A 19677-nucleotide genomic window follows, 5' to 3' on the forward strand; every position below is an offset into this window, starting at 1 on the left:
AGGACAGGTGGGAGGGGCACAGGACTGGAGCAGAGCTGGCCGAGCTTTTATCCCATGGGAAGACAGAACAGTTCTGAAGCAAGAGTTGTTTCAGGATTAAGTTGGGGAGGGCTAAACACAACAAAGCAACAAACCAAAATCAAACACAACACCGCACAAAGGCAGCTGGTTTGCTGCTCTCTACCTGTTGGCCTGTGTCCGTTGCCAACTCCCTCGGGTGCAGAGCTGTCTTTGGACTTGGCTTTTGTCTGCCTCTGTGTTGAGCGGATACTTTGCTCAGTGAATGTTTCCTCCTGGTGCTAACTTATTTCAGACAGCTGGAGTCTTTGTGCTCTCTGTAGGACAAACTACTCATTCCCCATCCCCAGCCTCCTGTGTCATTAATTTAGGGAAAAAGACGGCTTAAACACGGTTTCCATCGTAAGTGCGCCTGGTTAGATTGCACCTGTCCAGATTTTCTATTCTTTTGCCCTTAATCAATGACTTCAGCCTTTTGCCTTTAAGCCTGTTAGACTCACAGGTTCTGAGTTTTCTTTCTTCTCTTCATGCTTGTTAAAATATGGATGTCACATTCACCAAAGCATGTTGCTGCGATTCTCTTCCCTTTTTTAAAAAATGGAATTTTTGTGCTCTTGAAATATTCCAATTGGGACAGTTACAGAAGTAGTTTAACTAAAGCATTTTGAGATGGGTAATTTAAAATATGCTACTATAATTGATTTTAGCAAACAGTGCTTATATGGAGAATGTTTGCAATAATAGAATTCTTTGCCAAGAATCCTTTTCACTAAAACCTAAATGCGTGGATAGTCACACATACCTCAGATTCTTAGGGAAGTTATTAAAGACCAAAAAGTATGGTGCACACAGGGGTCACGGGACTTCCTCTCCTCTCCCCCTGCCGGCTTTTAGATGAATGACACCAGGATATCACTGAATTTTTAAAAATTGGCTCCAACCTTTAAAATGTGTGTTTGTGTTGGTGTCCACCTAGTCCTTTTTACCAAAGCTGTGTTCTTTCTTTCTGGGACTTCGCAGGCTTCAATGGGATAATGTACATGAATATACATAGTGAGTGTTTAATGAATGTTGGTTTTATTACTGGCCCACCTACACTAGGAGCCACTGCCAAACACACACAGTTAAAAACAAAAAAAGAAGCCAACTTCACTTAAGTATGTTCTCAATAAAGCAGTAAAGATCAGTGATTTTATCAAATCTCAACCTGGGGTACATGTCTATTTAACGTTGTGTAACTAAAGGGGAGAATGCGTGCTATACTTTTGTGGCATACCCAAGAAAAATAATCAGAGAAAAAGCACTTGACCGAGTTTCTAGCCAAACCGACCTTTTCCATGGAACAACAATTTTACTTGAAAAAAAAAGACAAACTGTGGTTACTCAGATCTAGCTCTTTGGCATTTAGTCTCAACTATAAGTAAAGTGAGCCTGTGACTTTAAGGAAAATAGCCGGCAGTGTTTGTTGTCAGTGGTGTTCAGGCTTTTGAGCGAAAACCAGAATTTTGGATAATTTCTATCACTTAAGAGCTTTGCAGCTTTCATACTTAAAAAGACGTCTCTGATGAAATCAGTGGTGATATTAACAAGCTGAGTGTTTGGACTGTGTAATGAACTGTGTCAACATTTGGAAGAATCATGTAATTCAGTGAATCAGTATTTTTCAAATGACCAATACATGATGTTACAAAATCTATGCATTGCTGGAAAACCCATTCAACATGCAAGATAGGCCGATGGATTTCAAGGTAGTAAGAGTTAGGTAGAGTTCATTGATGCAGTCAGATTCCACAAGGCAACTTACCTTTCAGAAACTACTCCTTGTCCTGTTTTGATGTGGAATCCAAGAATAATGACAATTATCTGAAAATCTATTAACATACTCCCTTTTCCTATTACGGATTTATAAGTCCAAATCAAGTAAACCAACCAAACCAAACCCAATCCAACCCAAAACAGAACAAATTACAGGTACACTGCAGAAAGCAAATAGGTAATTCTAGCTTTCTTCTTTTTGGCCAGATCTTGAGACTTGCAGAACTTTAAAATAATTCGTTTTTTTCATTTTTATTTTTGGAAATACGTTTTTCATAAAAATAAGCATGAAATGCATTTATTAATAAATTCTTTAAATTTGTTTTTATTTCAACAGTGGTAAATATCAGCCAACAGCTTACAGAAATGAAAGCTCACAGTTACTTTTAAGGGCTCAGAGGGGTTCTGGGATCAAAGTTTGAGAACTGATGACCCAGGTAAATGCTGTGTGAATTGTCAAGGGGCACAGTCCCGGCACAGCACAGCCACCTACTAGATGTGCGCTGGTTGAGTCCGTGGACAGGTAAGTGTGAACTGGCAGAGGAGCTGGACACCACGCCCACCGGACACAGTTCAGATGAGCCCCCTGCTTCCTAAAGGCCCACCGATGACACCGTGCTTCTTCAAGACCATCCACACCACACACAGTTTAAGTAACAAGCAAGCAAGCAAACAGTGTCAAAAACTGCACTGAGAGTAGTTCCACAGCCCAGACGACATGTGAAGGGTGTCAAGAAATGAAGAGGTTAATTCAGGAAAGGATTTTTAAAGCTCCTTACATTCAAATACTAATGGCTCTAAAATTAAACACAGGTGGTGTTTCCAAGAAACTGAAAGCTATGGTTGTACATCCATATGGCTGCTATTTAAGGGGACAATTTTGGAGGGGAGGTGATACGAAATCTACTAAATATTCTGAAAAGTCATGACAGTGTAACAGCTTTACTAAAAAGCGGGGAAACTAGTCAGGAAGAAAAATGGAAAGGCAGGCCACAGACCAGGCGAAAACATTCATGACAGACCTCTGACAAAGGACTCGTGTGCAGAATGATCAGTAACAAAAAGACAACCCAATGGAAAATGAGCAAAGCACCTGAGGGCATGTCGCAAAGGAAGATGTGCAGATGGCCACTAAGCATAGTAAAAGATACACTCAGCCTCTTCAGTCATCAGAGAAATGCAAGTTAAAAGCACAGTAAGATAAAACTACACATCCCACCACCAGCGCTAAGACTGAAGACTGACACCACCAAATACCGATGAGGATTCAGAGCGACGGGGCCTCTCCCAGTTCCCAGCAGGGGTACAATCTGGTGCAACCACCATGGAGACCTGTCAGTTTCTAATGAAGTCAGACATACACATACACTCTAGGACCTAGTGACGGCACTCCAAAGCAGGGGCCCAAGGGCGGTGAAAAAAGGTGTTCACAAAGAGACTGGTGTTCAGAGCAGTTTTATTCACAACAGCCCCAAATGGAACGATTCAAATGCCTACCAACAAGAGAGAAAATAAACCAGTTTGTACAACATACTACCACTCATTAATAAAAAGGAAAAGACTACTGATATACACAACAGGATGAACTGCAAAACCTTAAGCTAAAAGTGGCAGGCAGGTGTACACCATCTGATCCCATGTACATGAGGTTCAAAGACAGGTATAGGTAATACTGGGACAGGACTCAGTGTGGTGGCCTCTGGGACAGAGCCCTCTGCAAGGGCAGGAGGAAACTCCCCGGGTGACAGAAATGTCAGTATAGGCATCTGTTGGGACCTCCCAGGAAGATGTGGGCACTTCTACTGGATACAAATTACACAGTTAAAAAAACTGGTACTGCTCTTAAGCCGAGTGATGGGCACACAGGTGGTGTTTTTAACCTGTAGACATACACTGTACATGTTCACTCTGTGTATCAACAACAAAATTTTCCTTAAGAGTAGGGGGAAAAGATGGTTACCTAAGAGCTTTTAATTGGTCAGATATTTAGGTATGACACAGTTTTTAAAAATAAGCATTTAAAAACTCAATGGAGTTTAAATAAATATGCTTCATATATAATCTTAAATTCTCTATGTAGTCTACCTAAGAAAACTGAACCCTCAAGCAAGCCAAGGCTTTATCTTTAGGTAAACAGTTTCTATCCCACTTTCTTATGGAGATACTGCACATCCGGTACAATTTTTTATTATTTGCAGATGTTGTATAGCATTAACATTTAATCATTGGAAAAGCCAATCTTTCTAGATGTACTTTTCACTGTTTAAATGCTAATACTTATGTAATTATGTGATTTAACTTTTTTAGTTACTTGACTAATGAAATTATTTAAAATTCATTTTTAAGGTTTAAAAATTGTGACAATGCTTCTTTTAAAATACATTAAGATAAAACTACCTTATGAATTTGAAATAATCAATTTCCTCTATATAGAATTTTGGGGTTTTATGTATTAGAGATAGAATAAAAAGTATTGCTAACTATTTGAATAACTGTTTTGGATAAAGAAAAATATGTATTTAGCATTCTCAGCTCCTAGAATAACTATAATTCTTAAGTCTATTAAAATTAGCTTCAAGGGGTCTTTGCTTGAGATTTCTGCAGCTAAGACTGCAGCATGTCTAATACTTAAAACTCATTTTTGAGACCTCATTACTGAATAGACTTGGGTTTGAAAGGCCAGTTCCTTCAGAGGTTGTTTCCCTAAAATGAGTATTTCTGCAATTTTGCTAGCTGCCCAGGTGAACACTAGTGTTTGGTTTAGAGTCATGTAGGATTGGAAAATAAAAAAAACAACACTTATCACACATTTCACTCTTATTTTTTCTATAAAAATATAACTCTTTATTAAATAACATGCACAAATATCAACTAGTCATTTATTAAACAGATATGATTTAGAACAAGATTTAAAGAAATACAAATCCTTAGGTACAATTTAGTATCTTGTTCATGGTATTTGAATAGTTTTTAAAAAATTCACTGATTAAACTAGTCATCCTTTATTTTTCTTTTAGAATCCTCTATCATTTAGGCACATACGCCATTCTAAGTTTTTTCAGCCATTTCAGAGCTTTAGAACATCTTTGAAATATCAAGAGCCCTTAACTTACTTACTTAAGTACCAGTTCCCACGGAGAAGGCGTTCGCTTTTCGGTCGAGATGTCCGATTAGCTCTGAGCCACTTTACAAAGGAACTCTGCAGAAGCAGAATCGCAGCAGACGGGTTCCAGCAATGGGAGGTGCCATGGAAGAGGGTGAGGACAGAGGTCAGCACTGCAAAGCTGGGATGACTGAAATGCCAGGTTTCTGCTTGCTTGCTTTTTCTCTTCTGTAGCTTGTTCTGTTTGGCCAGTGATTTTTCTTCCCAGCACCCCCACCACCCACCGCCTTCCCAGGCTGAACCATTAGAACAAAATGCTGTATAAACTTACCCTTCTCATATTTTCTATGACTTCAATGCTCAATAATCTGGTTTTTTTATTTTAGGCAAAAGTATAAACAAAATTTGCACTAAGTTTTTCATATTAAAAAGTATTGCTTTTATAAATTATCTTAATGCTCCCAGCCTTAATAAACTTAACTTCAACAAAACCAGTGCTTCAAAATCTACCCTGCCTTTCTTGGCCCCGTTTATCCCATAAAAAAGGCCAAAATCTTTCATCTAAATTTCTAAAGACTACTACATCCAATCTTTATAATAAAGTCCTTGCACTGTGTCTTTTTCACATGTGCTGTTTTATTGCGCATGCCAAGTACAGTATGAATTAAAATATAAATTGACATAAAAATTCAAAAATCCCTAAGCTTAATATATACCTTTGCACTCAAAAACTTCTGTCTTTCCCATTAGGTGGGATTTTCAACTTGTAAACTGAATTTAAATCACTTTATTCCTCATTTATTCTTTTTATTTTTCTGTATCAGAATAAAAAACATCCAGTATTATTTTATAACTGAAAAAAGTATTGTGGAAAGTTCTGAAAATTTTATCTCATATACTTACGATGAATTTTACATATATCTTAATTTTCCTTTGAAAAATATTTAATAAGTTTAGCAGCAGGTTTCAGATCTGAAATATTCCTGAATATTTAATTTATATCATGTTATAGGAGAAACTGGTCTAAGTATATTGCTAATTATTTTATTAAAAACAGCATACCAAATCTTATTTTAATTATAAAATTCTGAAAATTATGTTTTGCATCTTGACACAAGGAAAGAAATGTACAACATATTAATTTTTCATAAACATTGCAGATATCAATTAGAATATGCCTATTTCTTTTACTTTTTTTGACTACCAAATATCTTTTTTGATTTGAGTACTCAGTGTTTATTTTAAAAGTGCAAAGGTTATTAAGCTTAAAACATTATATTTAAGCAATGTAAAAAAGTTTTACAATGATTTAACATGACCAATAAAATTTATTAAACATATTTACATATATTCACAGATTCTTTCATACTTGAGTATTAAAATAAACATTTACAATTTCACAATTTTCATTCAAAGGCATTTTGGGGGGGGAGGAGAACAGGCTCTACTGTGAGATGAAAAACGAGCTATTTTTTTGCATGACTAATTCTAAATAAAATGGCCAACACAGTAAGTCAGTACTACCCCGGGAGACCAGCATGGAACACCTCACACTACCTCGGGCGTCGCTGTGGAGAGTTAAGTTACAGGAAGCATGCAGTACAGCTAAGCCACCCTCTATGGTTGTGGGGATGGAAACAAGCTAACTCAAACACGCATGCCTTATTTAAAAGTTCCGCTACCTGAACACACGATCACTACACTCCATACAAACTACACTTTGGTCCAATAAAACATCAGACGGAACAGTTTTACAATTATTTCTTTGTATATTTTGACTACCAATCCCTTTGTATATATTTTGACCATTAATTACAAGATTTACATCTGCACAATATGTATAAAATAAGTTATTAAAAAGGAAGACAATATTAAAACTTTCAAAAAGAAAGCTATACAATTAACTTACAGATATAATAAAACTGAAGAAATTCTGTGCCAAGTTTTTCTTCCACATTAGAAACTATTTGGTAGGAATTGAACCTTTTAGTTTACTGATACATTATAATAAAACTTGAAAGCAATTTGAATGCTAGTGGTTATCCTGTACTTAAGAGTGCTAACAACTTCCAGCGCCGTTAGCAGGTTCTCAGCTTCTTAAATACCTACCACAGTCTGCCAATGTGCTCTAACGTGATAGTGACCTTTCACCAATATAAATAATAGTTTTCAATTAGAAACTGGATCTAAGATCCAAAATACTTCTTTTCATTTTTAATAAAATGACAGTGTTTACTACATAACCAACTTTTGCTGAACTTTACTAATAATTGTGAAGGCATAATATTGTACTTTTGTCAAAGGCAGTATTCCACAGTATAACACTCTTGAGCCTCACCCGTTTACCACAGCCGCCAGGAAGCAACGGCTGCTATATGGGGGTCAATTCAAAGTCATCATTAACATCAACGAGGGGAACGTAAAACTCCTGAATCTCATAAATGCTGAGAGATTTGTAGGTGGCAGGGTCAAGTTCCTGGAGTTTGAGCTGCCATTCTAATCTCTGGACGGCATTTAAAGCTGCAGCTTCGTGTTGTTGCCTCATTAAAAGACAGGTCTATTTAAAAGAAGAGGAAAATTAACTGATTATTCTATTAGATTTGCTTTGTTTAAAAATGAATCTCAAGCACTGTTACTGGAGGGCGTCAGATGGATATTCCAGGGGTATTTACAGCTGAGTTACACATCCATTTCTGTTTTTCCCTCTGTCTCTAAACCAAATATTTCTGGATCTGCAACTGCACACTTACCCCCCAGGCTCTAATTTGAAACTGTGCTTTCAAACAATAACATTTCAAATTATCAGAAAAATCATGAAAATCTAAGAAGAAGTTATTTCTGAAATGATTCAAAACCTCAAACCAAGTAATTTTCTTTATAGATTATTTACAAACATATTCCTTCTCCTCTTGTCTGCCCGCTCTTTCCCATGTTGGGACGTAACCAGTCTCATATGCGAAGGTCCCCATTAGAAACTGCGTTCTCTGTGGCAATGCACCTTTTACACTAAACTGGACCTGAGAAACGGGCAGGCTTTCTTTTTATCTTCCGCAGTGTGGCGCGCAGAGTGAAGATTACGACTAACCAGCATATCCTTCCCTAAGCATTGCTCCCTAACACAGTGCGATTTCTGTTCATGGAGGGGAAGCCTCCAAAGTGAACTTGTAAACATACATACCTTTAGTTTGTCAAATTTATCATCCACATCTTGTAACCAAGACATGAACTGTCTTGCATTAAAGCGATCCCTCACAGAAGTTTTACTGTCATCAGACTGAAAGAGAACATTAAAAGTAGTTGGATATTATAAATAACTCACTTTACACTCTATATATGCCATTATGTCTTTTTATAGTATATTCTCCTTTTAAGGAATGATGGAAATATATTTCAAAAAAAGGGTAAAATATAATTTGAATATTTAAAAATTTTGATAAGCACTTATTTCCATATTAAGTAGACAGATTAGTTACTGGAATTATTAGGATGCTGGGTTTCGTTATTAATTAAATAGAATCCTACCTCTCTGTGAGTCAAAACTGTTTCTCAAAAAAGCATGTCATATGAAGCATTATGCCCATGACATTCTTCTTAAAGTATAATTGATTACAAAATTAATTTTAATGTTACACTTCACCACATGCAGGGAGAAAAAGCATTAAGGTGGGAGACAGGCCTCTGAAGTTGCCATCGTTTTCAGGACTAACACTTTGGTATTCTCTTAAGACAGGCTATGTTCAAATGTCAGCTTTCTATCTTACTGTGCAATTTTGAACTAATTATGTACCCTTTCAATTTTCTAGTCTGTAAAACGGGATAAGAGCATTTCTTTTAATCCTGTTTTGAGAATTAAGAGTGTCTACAGCCCTGTTCTAGCACAGGGACACGTGGGAAGCACCGGATCCAATAAACATACGCTACAGCTACGCCTGCCAGTGCTGTCCAAGCGACAGACAGGCAGCACACAGCCCCACAATCACACCACTCACATTTTTAGCTGTTATCACTTCCTCCCTGGTCCTCACGTAAGATGTTTTGACTATTTTCAATTTTATTACTGAAACTCTAAAGCCTGCTGGACAAGGATGGGTAACGGTTCCACAGCTGTCCTCAAGAGGTTGACAAGTCTTCCTGCTCAACTATTAGGTCGATTGTGGCCTGATCCTCTTTAGTCTCTAACTTGGGGATCATTCTGACATTTACTGGCAAAATTCACTAGCTGTTAGAAATTTTCTTTATAACCCACCTGGGACTCTCTTTTTTTTTTTGCAGATGAGAAAAATAAAGCACAGAAAGAACTAAGTAACTTTGTCTGTAATATTTCCAAATCCTTTGTGTTTCTATACATTATCTAATTTAAAACAGCATTCCCTCGTCTTTTTTTTTTTCTTTTTCCGGCGATAATCCTTCATTGTCTGTGTTTAGTTTTGTATTCTTATGACCAATATTTTCATTCTGGTTTATGAGGCACAACAAAATTCTGACAACTGATGTCTGGTTCTGAATTCAGGTAATTTATAAATGGCAATAAACTTTTTTCAAGACACAGCAACAGTTTTTCACAATTATGTTAATTTATCCGCACAGTGTCCGAGATTCACACAGCAGCCTGGCCTGACTCCAGCCCTGTCACACTGAGCCTCCCTCTGCACGAGCAGCTTCCCAGTCATTCCAAGGTCAGAACGTCTAAACTCCACTTCAGAAACAAGTTACAAGTTACCTATAAACTGACATTACCCTGAACACATACATACCTGTTCCACAATCACCTGCTGTGTTAATATAGACCTAATGTTCAGAGGCTATTAGAAAACAGAGGGCAGGTGACCTGGAAGTAGTCCGGTCTGAAAGAGTCGCGTGCCCCTCTGGGCCGGGCCGACGGTGCGCTGTCTAAGGAAGCAGCGCGGGAGCCGCGGGCTGCACTCGGCGCACTCACCTGCGCGTCCAGCGGCACGCTGTACACCTCCGCGTCCAGGAGGACCGTGCACGCGCTAAACGGCAGCGTCTGATTGGCCAGTGTTCTTGCAGCTCTGTAATGAACTCGAAGGACCTCCTGCTCATTGGATACAATGAGTTTTTCCTAGTTGAATGAAGAATTAAAAACAATAGTTCTTCAACCACTTGTTTTCCTAATGAAATAAAGTTACTTAACGTGCTCAAGAACCTGAATCTCAGAGTAGCTTTTACTTCATAGTAAGCTTGAGAAATTAGAGAACTCCAAGCATTCTGATAGTAAATTTTCTTTTCAAAACTGGCAGTCTCTTTTTAAAAATTATAAAGTGTAAAATTATTGCTTTTAGTATAGTTGTCCCTTAGTATTTCCAGGGGATTGGTTCCAGGACCCCTGTGGACACCAAAATCCATGGATGTGCAAGTCCCTTATATAATATTTGCATATAATCTATGCACATATTCCCATATACTTTTAAATCATCTCTAGACTACCTGTAATACCTAATACAATGTAAATGCTATATAAATCATTGCTGTTGTTTGGCAAATTCAAGTTCTGCTTTTTGGAACTTTCTGGAGTTTTTTTTCTTGAGTATTTTTGATCCATGGTTGGCTGACTCCATGGATATGGAATCTGCAGATACAGAGGACCAATTATACTTACCAAGATTTCAACCATCACTACTAATTCCAGAACATTTCTGTCACTCCAAACAGAAGCCCCACACCCATCAGTCACTCTCCATCCTCCTCTTCCCCTGACAACCACTACTCTACTTTCTGTCTCTACAGGCTGACCTATTATCAACATTTCACATAAATGGAATCATAAAGTATGTGGTCTTTTGTGACTGGCTTCTTCTCGTCACGTGTTTTCAAGGTTCACCTGTGCTGTAGCAGGTATCAGTATTTCATTCCTTTTTAATGGCTGAGTAATATTCCATTGTATGAATACACCGCATTTTATTTATCCACTCATCAGCTGATGGTCTTTTGGGCTGTCTCTTCCTTTGGGCTGTCGTGACTAAGGCTGCTGTGGACACTCACGCTCAATTCTTGTTTGAATGCACTTCTCCGCGTAAACACCAGGATTGAGCTGCTGTGTCATGTGGCAGTGTTATGCTTAACTTATTCACAAACTGCAGACATGTTCTCAACAGCAGTTGCATCATTTTATATTCCCACCAGCCATGTGTAGGGTGCCAGTTTTTGCACATCCTTGCCAGCATTTGTTATTACTTGTCTTTTTTGCTACAGCCATTCTAACACTCTGAGGTGGAACGCCATTGTGGTGGAAGTGGCTCTTTTATGCGTATTTTCACAGAAACAAACACACTGTACTGTAATGCTAACCACACTGACCCTGGAACAACATGGGTCTGACTTGTGCAGGTCCACTTACACACAGATTTCTTTCAGTAAATATGCAGTACTACATGGTCCATGGTTAACTAAATCCATGGATGTGGAAGTGTGGATATGAGGGGGCCAACTGTGAAGTTACATGCCACCTTTCGACTGTGCAACCCATGTTGTTACAAGTCAACTGCACTTGTAAACCTCTGACAATCACAGTATAATCCTGCTTTAATGTGTTACGTGGGATCCAAAACTTCCAATTATGTATTCTGCAGAGTCCCTCTATCAGAAGATTACTGAAACGATCTAGGCAACCGTCTGCATTTAGCAGACGGTGAATTCCTGGGATCCAGCTGCAGGGTCTGTTGGCCCATCTGGAAGGCTGGGCCGGGAGAATACTACAAATGCGGCTGGTCTTCTCCCCGCCATGGTCCCTACTCCCCCCTCAACTGACAAGAAACTCATCCTTCCCCTGCAGCAGATGCAGGCCACATTATATCCAAATGGGCATGACTAGCGTTCCACTGTATTTATAATTTAGTGAAAAGACAAAGAGACGTGGTCTTATTTAACCTGTTGCAAATTCTCATGTGACAAATGATACTCAGAAGAGAAGAACTAAGGCCTCCTGCCACCTCGCCTTCCAAGGCAGCCCACACTCGGTCTGTGGCGTGTGTATCTACTTTTATTTTAAACCCCCACACCTCTTGGCTTTCCTCTTGCCTCTAAAACAGCCTACACTGTCTATGGAGTATGTATCTCTCTTAATAAATCTACCTTTATTCAAAAAAAAAAAAAAAAAAGAGAGAGAAGATAAATCTAATACTTATGACTTATCAGTTTAAGTACAAGTTTAAGGTGGGACTTTGTGACAAATATTCAAACACTGGATCAGATACTAAGAAAAAACAGCTAGAAGAAAGTCTTCCTAAAAAGTTGGTTGTAGAGATAATGAACAATAATCAAAAATCCCTCTCACCATATGAGAAAGAAATGTATTTCTTAAAGTCAGACCTCTTCCCCTAAGATAATTAACAGAGACATGCTGCTGAAGTGACAGCCAACACATTCCACCTGAGATCATTCTTAATGCTGTGACTTTGAACTTCTACAGCAGAGCCTCTCAAACAATGTCTTCTGAGAACGGGTTCGTCTTAGCTCCTGGGGAGGTGGACAGGACATGTGGTGCTTCTGCAGTGAGGAGTCGGGGCTCTGGCTGCGTTCAGCACCACATTCAAATGCTATCATTCTCTATGGGAAAAATGACCCTAGAACAGAGTTCCTTAGCCTGGGAACAACTAGTCTGGGGTTTCTGCCTTTGCCTCGAAGTCCTGATGTGACTTCCCCCCACCCTCAAACGTTGCTAATTAAAGAATAAATTTTTAACTAGTTTCAAAAAAAAAATCTTTTCTTAATTAGTTAAAAAAAATTCCCACTTCCAGGAAGCGGAGAGAGGACAGAACTAGGCAAAGGTTATCTGTGAACCTCAAGGGGGAAAAATTGTATTTTTGCTAATCTCCAACTGGCATTTCTTTCAATTATGAATGTAGGCGGCAAACCACAGTAATGCCAGAGGTATCTGCAACTCTGCTGCCCACAGAAATCAGATATCTTCCATCCCCATTATAGTTGTTGCAGGTATTGCCCCAAAACTTTATACTGATTTTTTCTTGAGTTTTCAGTAGTTACTGGACCTGCTGCTACACGACATGTGATGTAGCTTTTCTGTGCAGACTCCTGCGTGACACGGCTGGTCAACCATCATGCAGTCCTACAGTGGAAGCTCATCCAGCCGCCAAAGGGTAGAGTTGTTTGTTCTCACACTGGTCAGACTTTTCAGTTGCTTTCTAGTATTTTATAATTCTCAATTGTTCGTTGGTCAATGTGCAGAAAGGTATGAGTCAGTTTTGCTATTAAAGTTTTGCTAATTGCACAGTTGAAATGAGAATTCTTCACTGTCTGTAAGGTAGCATGGCTTCTGTAACATGGTTAAAGGCACAGATGAATATATACCGGGTGACTTCAAACATGCCCGGTGGCTCGAACAACTACTGGTGTGTGTTATATGACCTAACTTCTTACTGCCAACAATTGTTCACTGACACGAGTCATGGACAGTGTTGTAAGTTCCGTATCAGTGCTTCTGTCTTTTATCTGTTTTTCTCTCTGTAATGCTATAAATTTATTTTGTTCATTTAAGGACATTATTCTGAGGGAAGGTTTTATATTTACCAGGTTTTTACAGGAAACCATGGGACAAAAAAAGGTTAAAAACCTCTAGGTGAATCTAGGTGAACCTAGGAAATCAATCATACAAGGTTTTGTTTGTGTAAGGCAACATGTATATGTCTGTAAAGAAGGATCACAGCTTAGAGCACATTTTCAGAAAGTCCATGACCCTCCTAAAAGATGAAGACATTATTATTTTCGTCAGTTCAAGTTACTTTGATGATTTCTATGAACAGTGAGACAGGTATTTTGCCCTGTTATTTCATGCCAAAACTAACCACTGGAAACTGGAGTACTAAGGCAGACCTCTAAGTTCCAATGAGCATCGCCTCTGTAAGATCCTGCACTACAGTATCTGGTAGCAGGCAACAATTCCAAAACCTGGAAATTCAATGTCCAGAGAGGAATTCACTGCTATAGTTCTGCAAATTCAACAAATGATAATATTAGAGATTTTTATGTACCAAATATATACCCAACATGACTTGTAACATGGGAGCTTTCCTAAAACAGGCTTGAAAATTCTCCATCTTATTGTATAAGCACAAGATAAAATCAAACCATTCCCCAAAATGATTCTAAATAAGGAAAATTCACTAATAAAAAACTGCAGGCCATTATAATCTATTGTTAAAATACAGTTATTTTTGGCATAAATGTAAATTTAAACATTTCTCACCCTTTCAATACTGTGTTGCAAACGTAGTTTCATCCTTACAACTTCCTGTTGTCGAAAAAGCTCTTTAAGTGGATCTGACAGTGAAGGTGGTGGTGTAATCTAGTTTTTGAAAAACATAGAGTTAAAATACTAATTTTATTTACAATAATTGGCTATTCTTATAAAATTAAACCTTTTTAGTACAAAACTTAATGAAAATATAAATTCTAATGTTCTTTGAATTAAATAATATAGTAATGGTTGGTACTTCTCAATTTCAACTATTTGAAACAAAGCAGAGCATTCCCGAAAACTTAAGATGTTTTAATTCTGAGGCCACAGCAAGTTTCAAAGAGCAAACCAGAGGACTAAGGGAGTTATTTACCACAGAGAGACACATTTTAGAGCATCAGTAAGTGATAGTTCAGAGACAGGGAGGAAGGAGTAACAGAAACACAAAAAGCCCCGAGCAAACGGTCCTAAAGACTGGAACAGTGTGAGTGACAGTAAGTGAAGTGTTTTTGTAGACATGACAAAAACCAAACACCAAGGCACTGAGGTTGCACGTTTAGTGAATTACGTCTGTTATAAAAATAGATGAAACTGTCTTCTAATAGATTTGTTACATGTTACATGTGATAACTCACTTTGGCTATCCACACTCCAAAAAGCTAATGGTTGGCTCACCTCTAAGTTGATCATTACAGTGGCCTGCGCTTTCTGGCAGATGATGGAGGTTAAGAAAGCTGACTCGGTCTGTGCACACACTCTAGTGCTAATACAGGGCATCGACGTAGGGTGGTAACTGCCTGTGAGCCCTGAACGTGCTCCCTCTACAGCCCCCACCCCGCCCCAGCTTTCAGCTCCTGTCAGCATATTAGAGTGAAGGGCACAGTGTAACAACTCTGTGGACTCTTCCCAAGGGGAACAAGCAGATGCTATGTGCATCCTGTACTGTTACATGAAACACTCTTGCCAAAGAATCAAACCTGGATCTAATCGGCACTTCATAAACAGCAAACAGCTTATAGAATTTAAGAGGGACTGAAAAACATGTTAAATAACATCACAATATTCAGCTGAATCAATGAGAAAATTCTACAATACACATAACTTACTGGGGCTGATCATTTTTCAGGTCTCTAACTGCAATATCATCTTTGATTTCTGTGCCTGTAAGCTTTTTGAAATTTACTAAGAAGATGTAAGAGTAGCATTTGGAGCTGTTATTTTAGTTTTGCAAAGTCACACAAGCATCCTTTGAGCAGAACTGAGGGAAATATCTACTCCTTTGAGACAGGGTGTCAGAGAAGACTTCTTTGAGGGTGGAATGCCAAGGCTGCATCTTCAAGGAAGGGCCAGAGTAAAGAGTTAAGAGAAACGAGCTGCGGGGGAAAAAAAAGGGAAAGAAGGAGGGAGACAATCCCACACACAAGAAAGGAGAGCATGGTCCTCTGCATGAGAACAAAGAAACAGGCTGGCGTCTGGAGGCAGCCATGAGCAGTCCCGAACTCCCGGACATCAAAGTTGAGGGAAAGAGTGGTGGGATGTGAGGACACAGAGATCAGCACGGGCGAAATAATAAAGGCTGTTGTCTAGCCTGGAAAACAGCTTTCCTTAAAGTATGATGCACGGAAAACTGAGCCACAGAGATGACATACAGGAAATGGTTCCAAGAATAAGGAAGTTTGGGAAAAACTGCACTCATGTGCTTACTTAGGCAACTCATAATTAGCAAATTAAATTTTAATGGTTCTAAGAGGTCCTACAGTGAAGAAATCTATGTATGTTTAAATTAATGGTGTTTCCCAAACTTATTTGATCATGAAAGACCCCCGTCTCTCCCCGCCCCGAGGAAGGTACTTAATTAATACACTGTGGAACAGCCATTACGCTAACACATCAGGGTAAAATCTGTATGTGATGGGGAACCACTAAAAGGTCTTCACAGCCCATTGCTGTTTGGAGAACAGACATCAGGGGGACAAGACTGCAGGCAAGGAACTAGGGGAGCAGGTCACTGCTCCAGCGGTGTGAGATGCACAAGGGAGTGGAAGAGACCAGGGGTCTGAAAATGCGGATGGCTCAATGATTCCGGGTAAGAAAGAGGGGCCCCGAGGGCTTGTTCAATCTTTTAGCATGACGGCCAGGGGGCCAGTAACAGAGCACAGGAGGGGAAGCGGGGAGAGTCAAGTTCAGTGCTGAAATGTTGAATCTGTGGAGGCGTGAGTTACCAAAAAAGCTGAGGAGAGGGGTTTGGGTGGAATGTCTAAATCTTGGAATTCTCAACGTACATCAATGCATAGAAAAGTGGTAAAATCACAAAAGAGCAGATGGAGGAGACTTTCTGAGGAAACCTGCCCTTCGCTATTTCCCTCATCTTCCTCTAACAAATCAGGCCTGGACAGTCTGTCTTTTACTGAGTCTCACGGGTCTCCAGAGTAAAAACCCCCGACAACCTTCATAGGTACCCTTCTTCTCATCACCCACTCCCGGACCCCTTGGTGGGGGTTCTTGGCTGTTGGCAGACACCAGCTTGTCAAGTCTTTTTCTTTTTTTCCCCTGTTTATTTGATTTTCAGGAACTTGACATTGTTTTATTTTTCTTCCCTTTATTTCCTCTGGAAAAATGGCAGCATTACGGTTAATTATGAGAAACACATGTTACAGAAGAATAAACACGAAGCGGACTCCAGAGACATCTCACCACACTTCCAGTGGGCTCTATACCCATATCACGTAATTGTGACGAGAGCACTTCGACGAAGTGGCACTTAGCTGACTGAGAGGACACCAATGGATAAAATATTGAAAAATACAAAAGTACTGTAAATAAGTGATTTTTATTATTGGGGTCTTTTTTTATTTTTTGAAACTAAGTTTCAAATAAACAAGTCCAGTCCAATAAACTCAAGAACACAGCCTTTTATGGGCAAAGGCGGCAGGTCTCCATACTAGTGCTAGTGAATATGCCCTCAGAGTCATTTGGAGCTGGATAAAATCATGGTGGCCCCTTACAGCTGCACAGTGTTGTCACAGTGTCAATGGCTACGGCTGACACTGTCCAACCTGCTCCGAGGTAGGGCAGGTGTTACCGTTTTCAAAGGACAGATGTGAAAACGCAGGACACACAGCTGGGTACGGTGAGATCTAGACGAATTCACGTGTGCTCCCTGGGAACGTCTAGTCTTCCTGCTGTCTTATGTTGCTTCTCTACTTTAGTAACTGTCATTCAAAACAAGGAAAAAATTCTCCACTACATCCAGAAATAATTCTCAGCTCTGCTTACAGCCCCTTCTGAGACGATACTCAATTACAATTAAACTCTAACTTAATTAAAGTTACGTCCCCAGAACCCGTACTACCTCATCTTTGCAGGAATACACGAAGGTGACAGTCAAGATGGGCGTGCAGAGCATCCACACAAGTGTGTGTCATGCTGACCACACGCGCACACACACACACAGCAACAGGATCAACAGGCAGACTGTGCTAAAAGGGCAAGCTAACATGGCTTATGAGAAGTTGCTTTTAGTGAAACAGTTTGTACGAACTTCTAATTTAAATGTGTTCCTTTTAGTTTTATCTATATTTCAAGCCTAAGATATAACATAGTTCAGCTCAAAGTTCCTACCCCTTAAGGAGAAATAAAGGAAACAAGGAAATTACTAGCTTTATATTCTTTGAATCATTAACAAATTATTTTGCTGAAAGAATCTGAAAGAACGACAGACATATTTACACCGCTTAGTGGCTGCTGTGACAGGGAGACCAGGGGCAAGGCTGAGTTCTGGGTTCCCAGCCTAAGATGAGACAGCAGACACGGTGGTCTGAAACAGAGAGCAAAAACAGCACTAGTGAGGAAGACAAACAGGTATGGTATTGGACACAATGATTCTAAGGATATCGTGGGACGTTCAGGAGAGGACCTGAAGCAGCTAGAAACACAGTTACGGAGACAAACAGTGCACGCAGGGCTGACCCAGATGCAGGACTCCTTCCACAAGAGACAGCAGTGTCCTAGCCCTTAATCAGATTACAGCTCAGAGGCAGAGCAGCCACGTGGACAGCTAACCACGACGTTGCAGGCGAGGTATAAGGAAGACACAAGCAATTCTGCTTCGACAGGATTGTGCACAGAGCAGGGAGGAGAAAGGGGGCCTGGTGAGAACAACGCTGCAGGCAGAGGGGCGGTACAGCCAAAGAACCCCAGAAGGGTTCGCCTGCTGAACTACCGGGTGATCTGGACGAGTGTGAGGGGCTGAAGCAAGAGGGGCAGACTGTGAAATGGACTAGGCTGAGGTGTGGGGTTCATGCTGCTGGCAATGGGAAGCCAGCCAATCACAGCTGAGATACTTAAAGAGGGAAATAGCTTTCCATTGTTTTTAAAGGGACATAAATTTAACAACAAAAGAGAATGGTCCAGCAGAAGGAAACTGGGAGGAAAAAGAAGTGAAAAACTGCTGCAAAGCTGAAAGTGAGAGGTAATGATGAGGGCCCGAAACCAAGGCTGTGCTGAGGTACAGATTCTGGAAGGCGTGCTAAGGTAGCACGTTTAGAGCTTGGGGACTGACAGGTTTCTACTTTGCTGTCCTCACTAATGAATGGAGTTTGTTTTTAAGGGAGTGAGGGATAAATCATCCCCTTGGGTCTGTGTGAAGTGTGAAGTCAGAGAGGATGCCATGGTGCGTGGTCAGACTCTCCTGTCGGGCACGAGGAGCGAGGTGGCCCACAGCTCTCCCTGGAGTTACTCTCTGCGATCTCTGTTTCAGGGGAGAGAGCTGGTGTGCCCCCAGGTCCCCTCCCCCGAGTGGAGGCCACCTAGCGGAGGGGCCATCCCACTCCAGAGCTCCAGCAGCTTCCACTGAGGTCACTGCTGCACCTGCGTTTCAGTCCAACTTCTTGCTCTGCCCGACTCCACTCCCCTCACACACTTACAGGTACTGCTCCTGGCGGCACTCAGGAACAAACCTCTTGCACACAATCTCAGAGTCCTGGGGAACCTTCCTGAGGAACCAAACCAGTGAGAGGTGTCTGAGCTCATGCAGTGACTGATGCCCAGGAGGCACTGGTATGTGACTCTGGAGGTCAGCAAGGATGCTGTGGCTAGAGAGAATGGTGAGGGACTACCTGGCACACAGAAGACTGCTGAAACCATAGGGACAGACGGGACCACGGGGACCAAAAGACGAATTAACTCCTAGAGAATGCTGATGTTTCAGGGGTGCGTAGCGGAGTCATTAAAAGATAGAAAAAGATTAGTTAGTGAGGCAGGAGAACCAGAAGAGTGCATCCTCGGGAAAGACCAGGGAGGGGAAAATTTTATGAAGAACGAGATGGTCACAGTGTCAAATGTGACACAGGCCAAGTAGAAAGAAAAAGGAAGAGGCCAATGAACCAGGCAATTCGAGCTCACTGGTGACGACTGCCAGGGCACGAGATGGTGAAGGGGCGAACAGCACGTGCCGCAGTGAAAACATCGGGCACAGACCGCCCTCCAAGGGCGTGGTAGCTAGAGGGGGCGGCCGGCAGGCTAGCACAGT

At 40.4% G+C, this 19677-nt stretch overlaps 1 protein-coding gene and 1 long non-coding RNA gene across 10 annotated transcripts in view; one reads left to right on the plus strand and one right to left on the minus strand.

Moving 5' to 3' along the window:
- Positions 1-4650: 4650 nt before the first annotated feature.
- ANKRD12 (ankyrin repeat domain 12) overlaps positions 4651-19677 on the minus strand; it is a 107556-nt gene continuing 92529 nt past the window's right edge. For all 9 annotated transcript variants that reach the window (XM_074352422.1, XM_074352421.1, XM_074352424.1 and 6 more), the window contains 4 exons: positions 14157-14255; positions 9873-10016; positions 8115-8210; positions 4651-7493 (listed from right to left, as the gene is read on the minus strand). In XM_074352422.1, the coding sequence (XP_074208523.1) occupies positions 7308-7493; positions 8115-8210; positions 9873-10016; positions 14157-14255 (525 nt within the window). In that variant the 3' untranslated portion in view covers positions 4651-7307. The remainder of the gene's footprint in view (positions 7494-8114; positions 8211-9872; positions 10017-14156; positions 14256-19677) is intronic.
- Positions 10549-16884, plus strand: LOC141574940 (uncharacterized). The gene is made up of 3 exons (XR_012502083.1): positions 10549-10789; positions 12931-13050; positions 16771-16884. It is a non-coding gene; the product is annotated as an uncharacterized LOC141574940 (long non-coding RNA).

Source organism: Camelus bactrianus, chromosome 24 (genome assembly GCF_048773025.1).
Source record: "Camelus bactrianus isolate YW-2024 breed Bactrian camel chromosome 24, ASM4877302v1, whole genome shotgun sequence".
NCBI lineage: Eukaryota > Metazoa > Chordata > Mammalia > Artiodactyla > Camelidae > Camelus > Camelus bactrianus.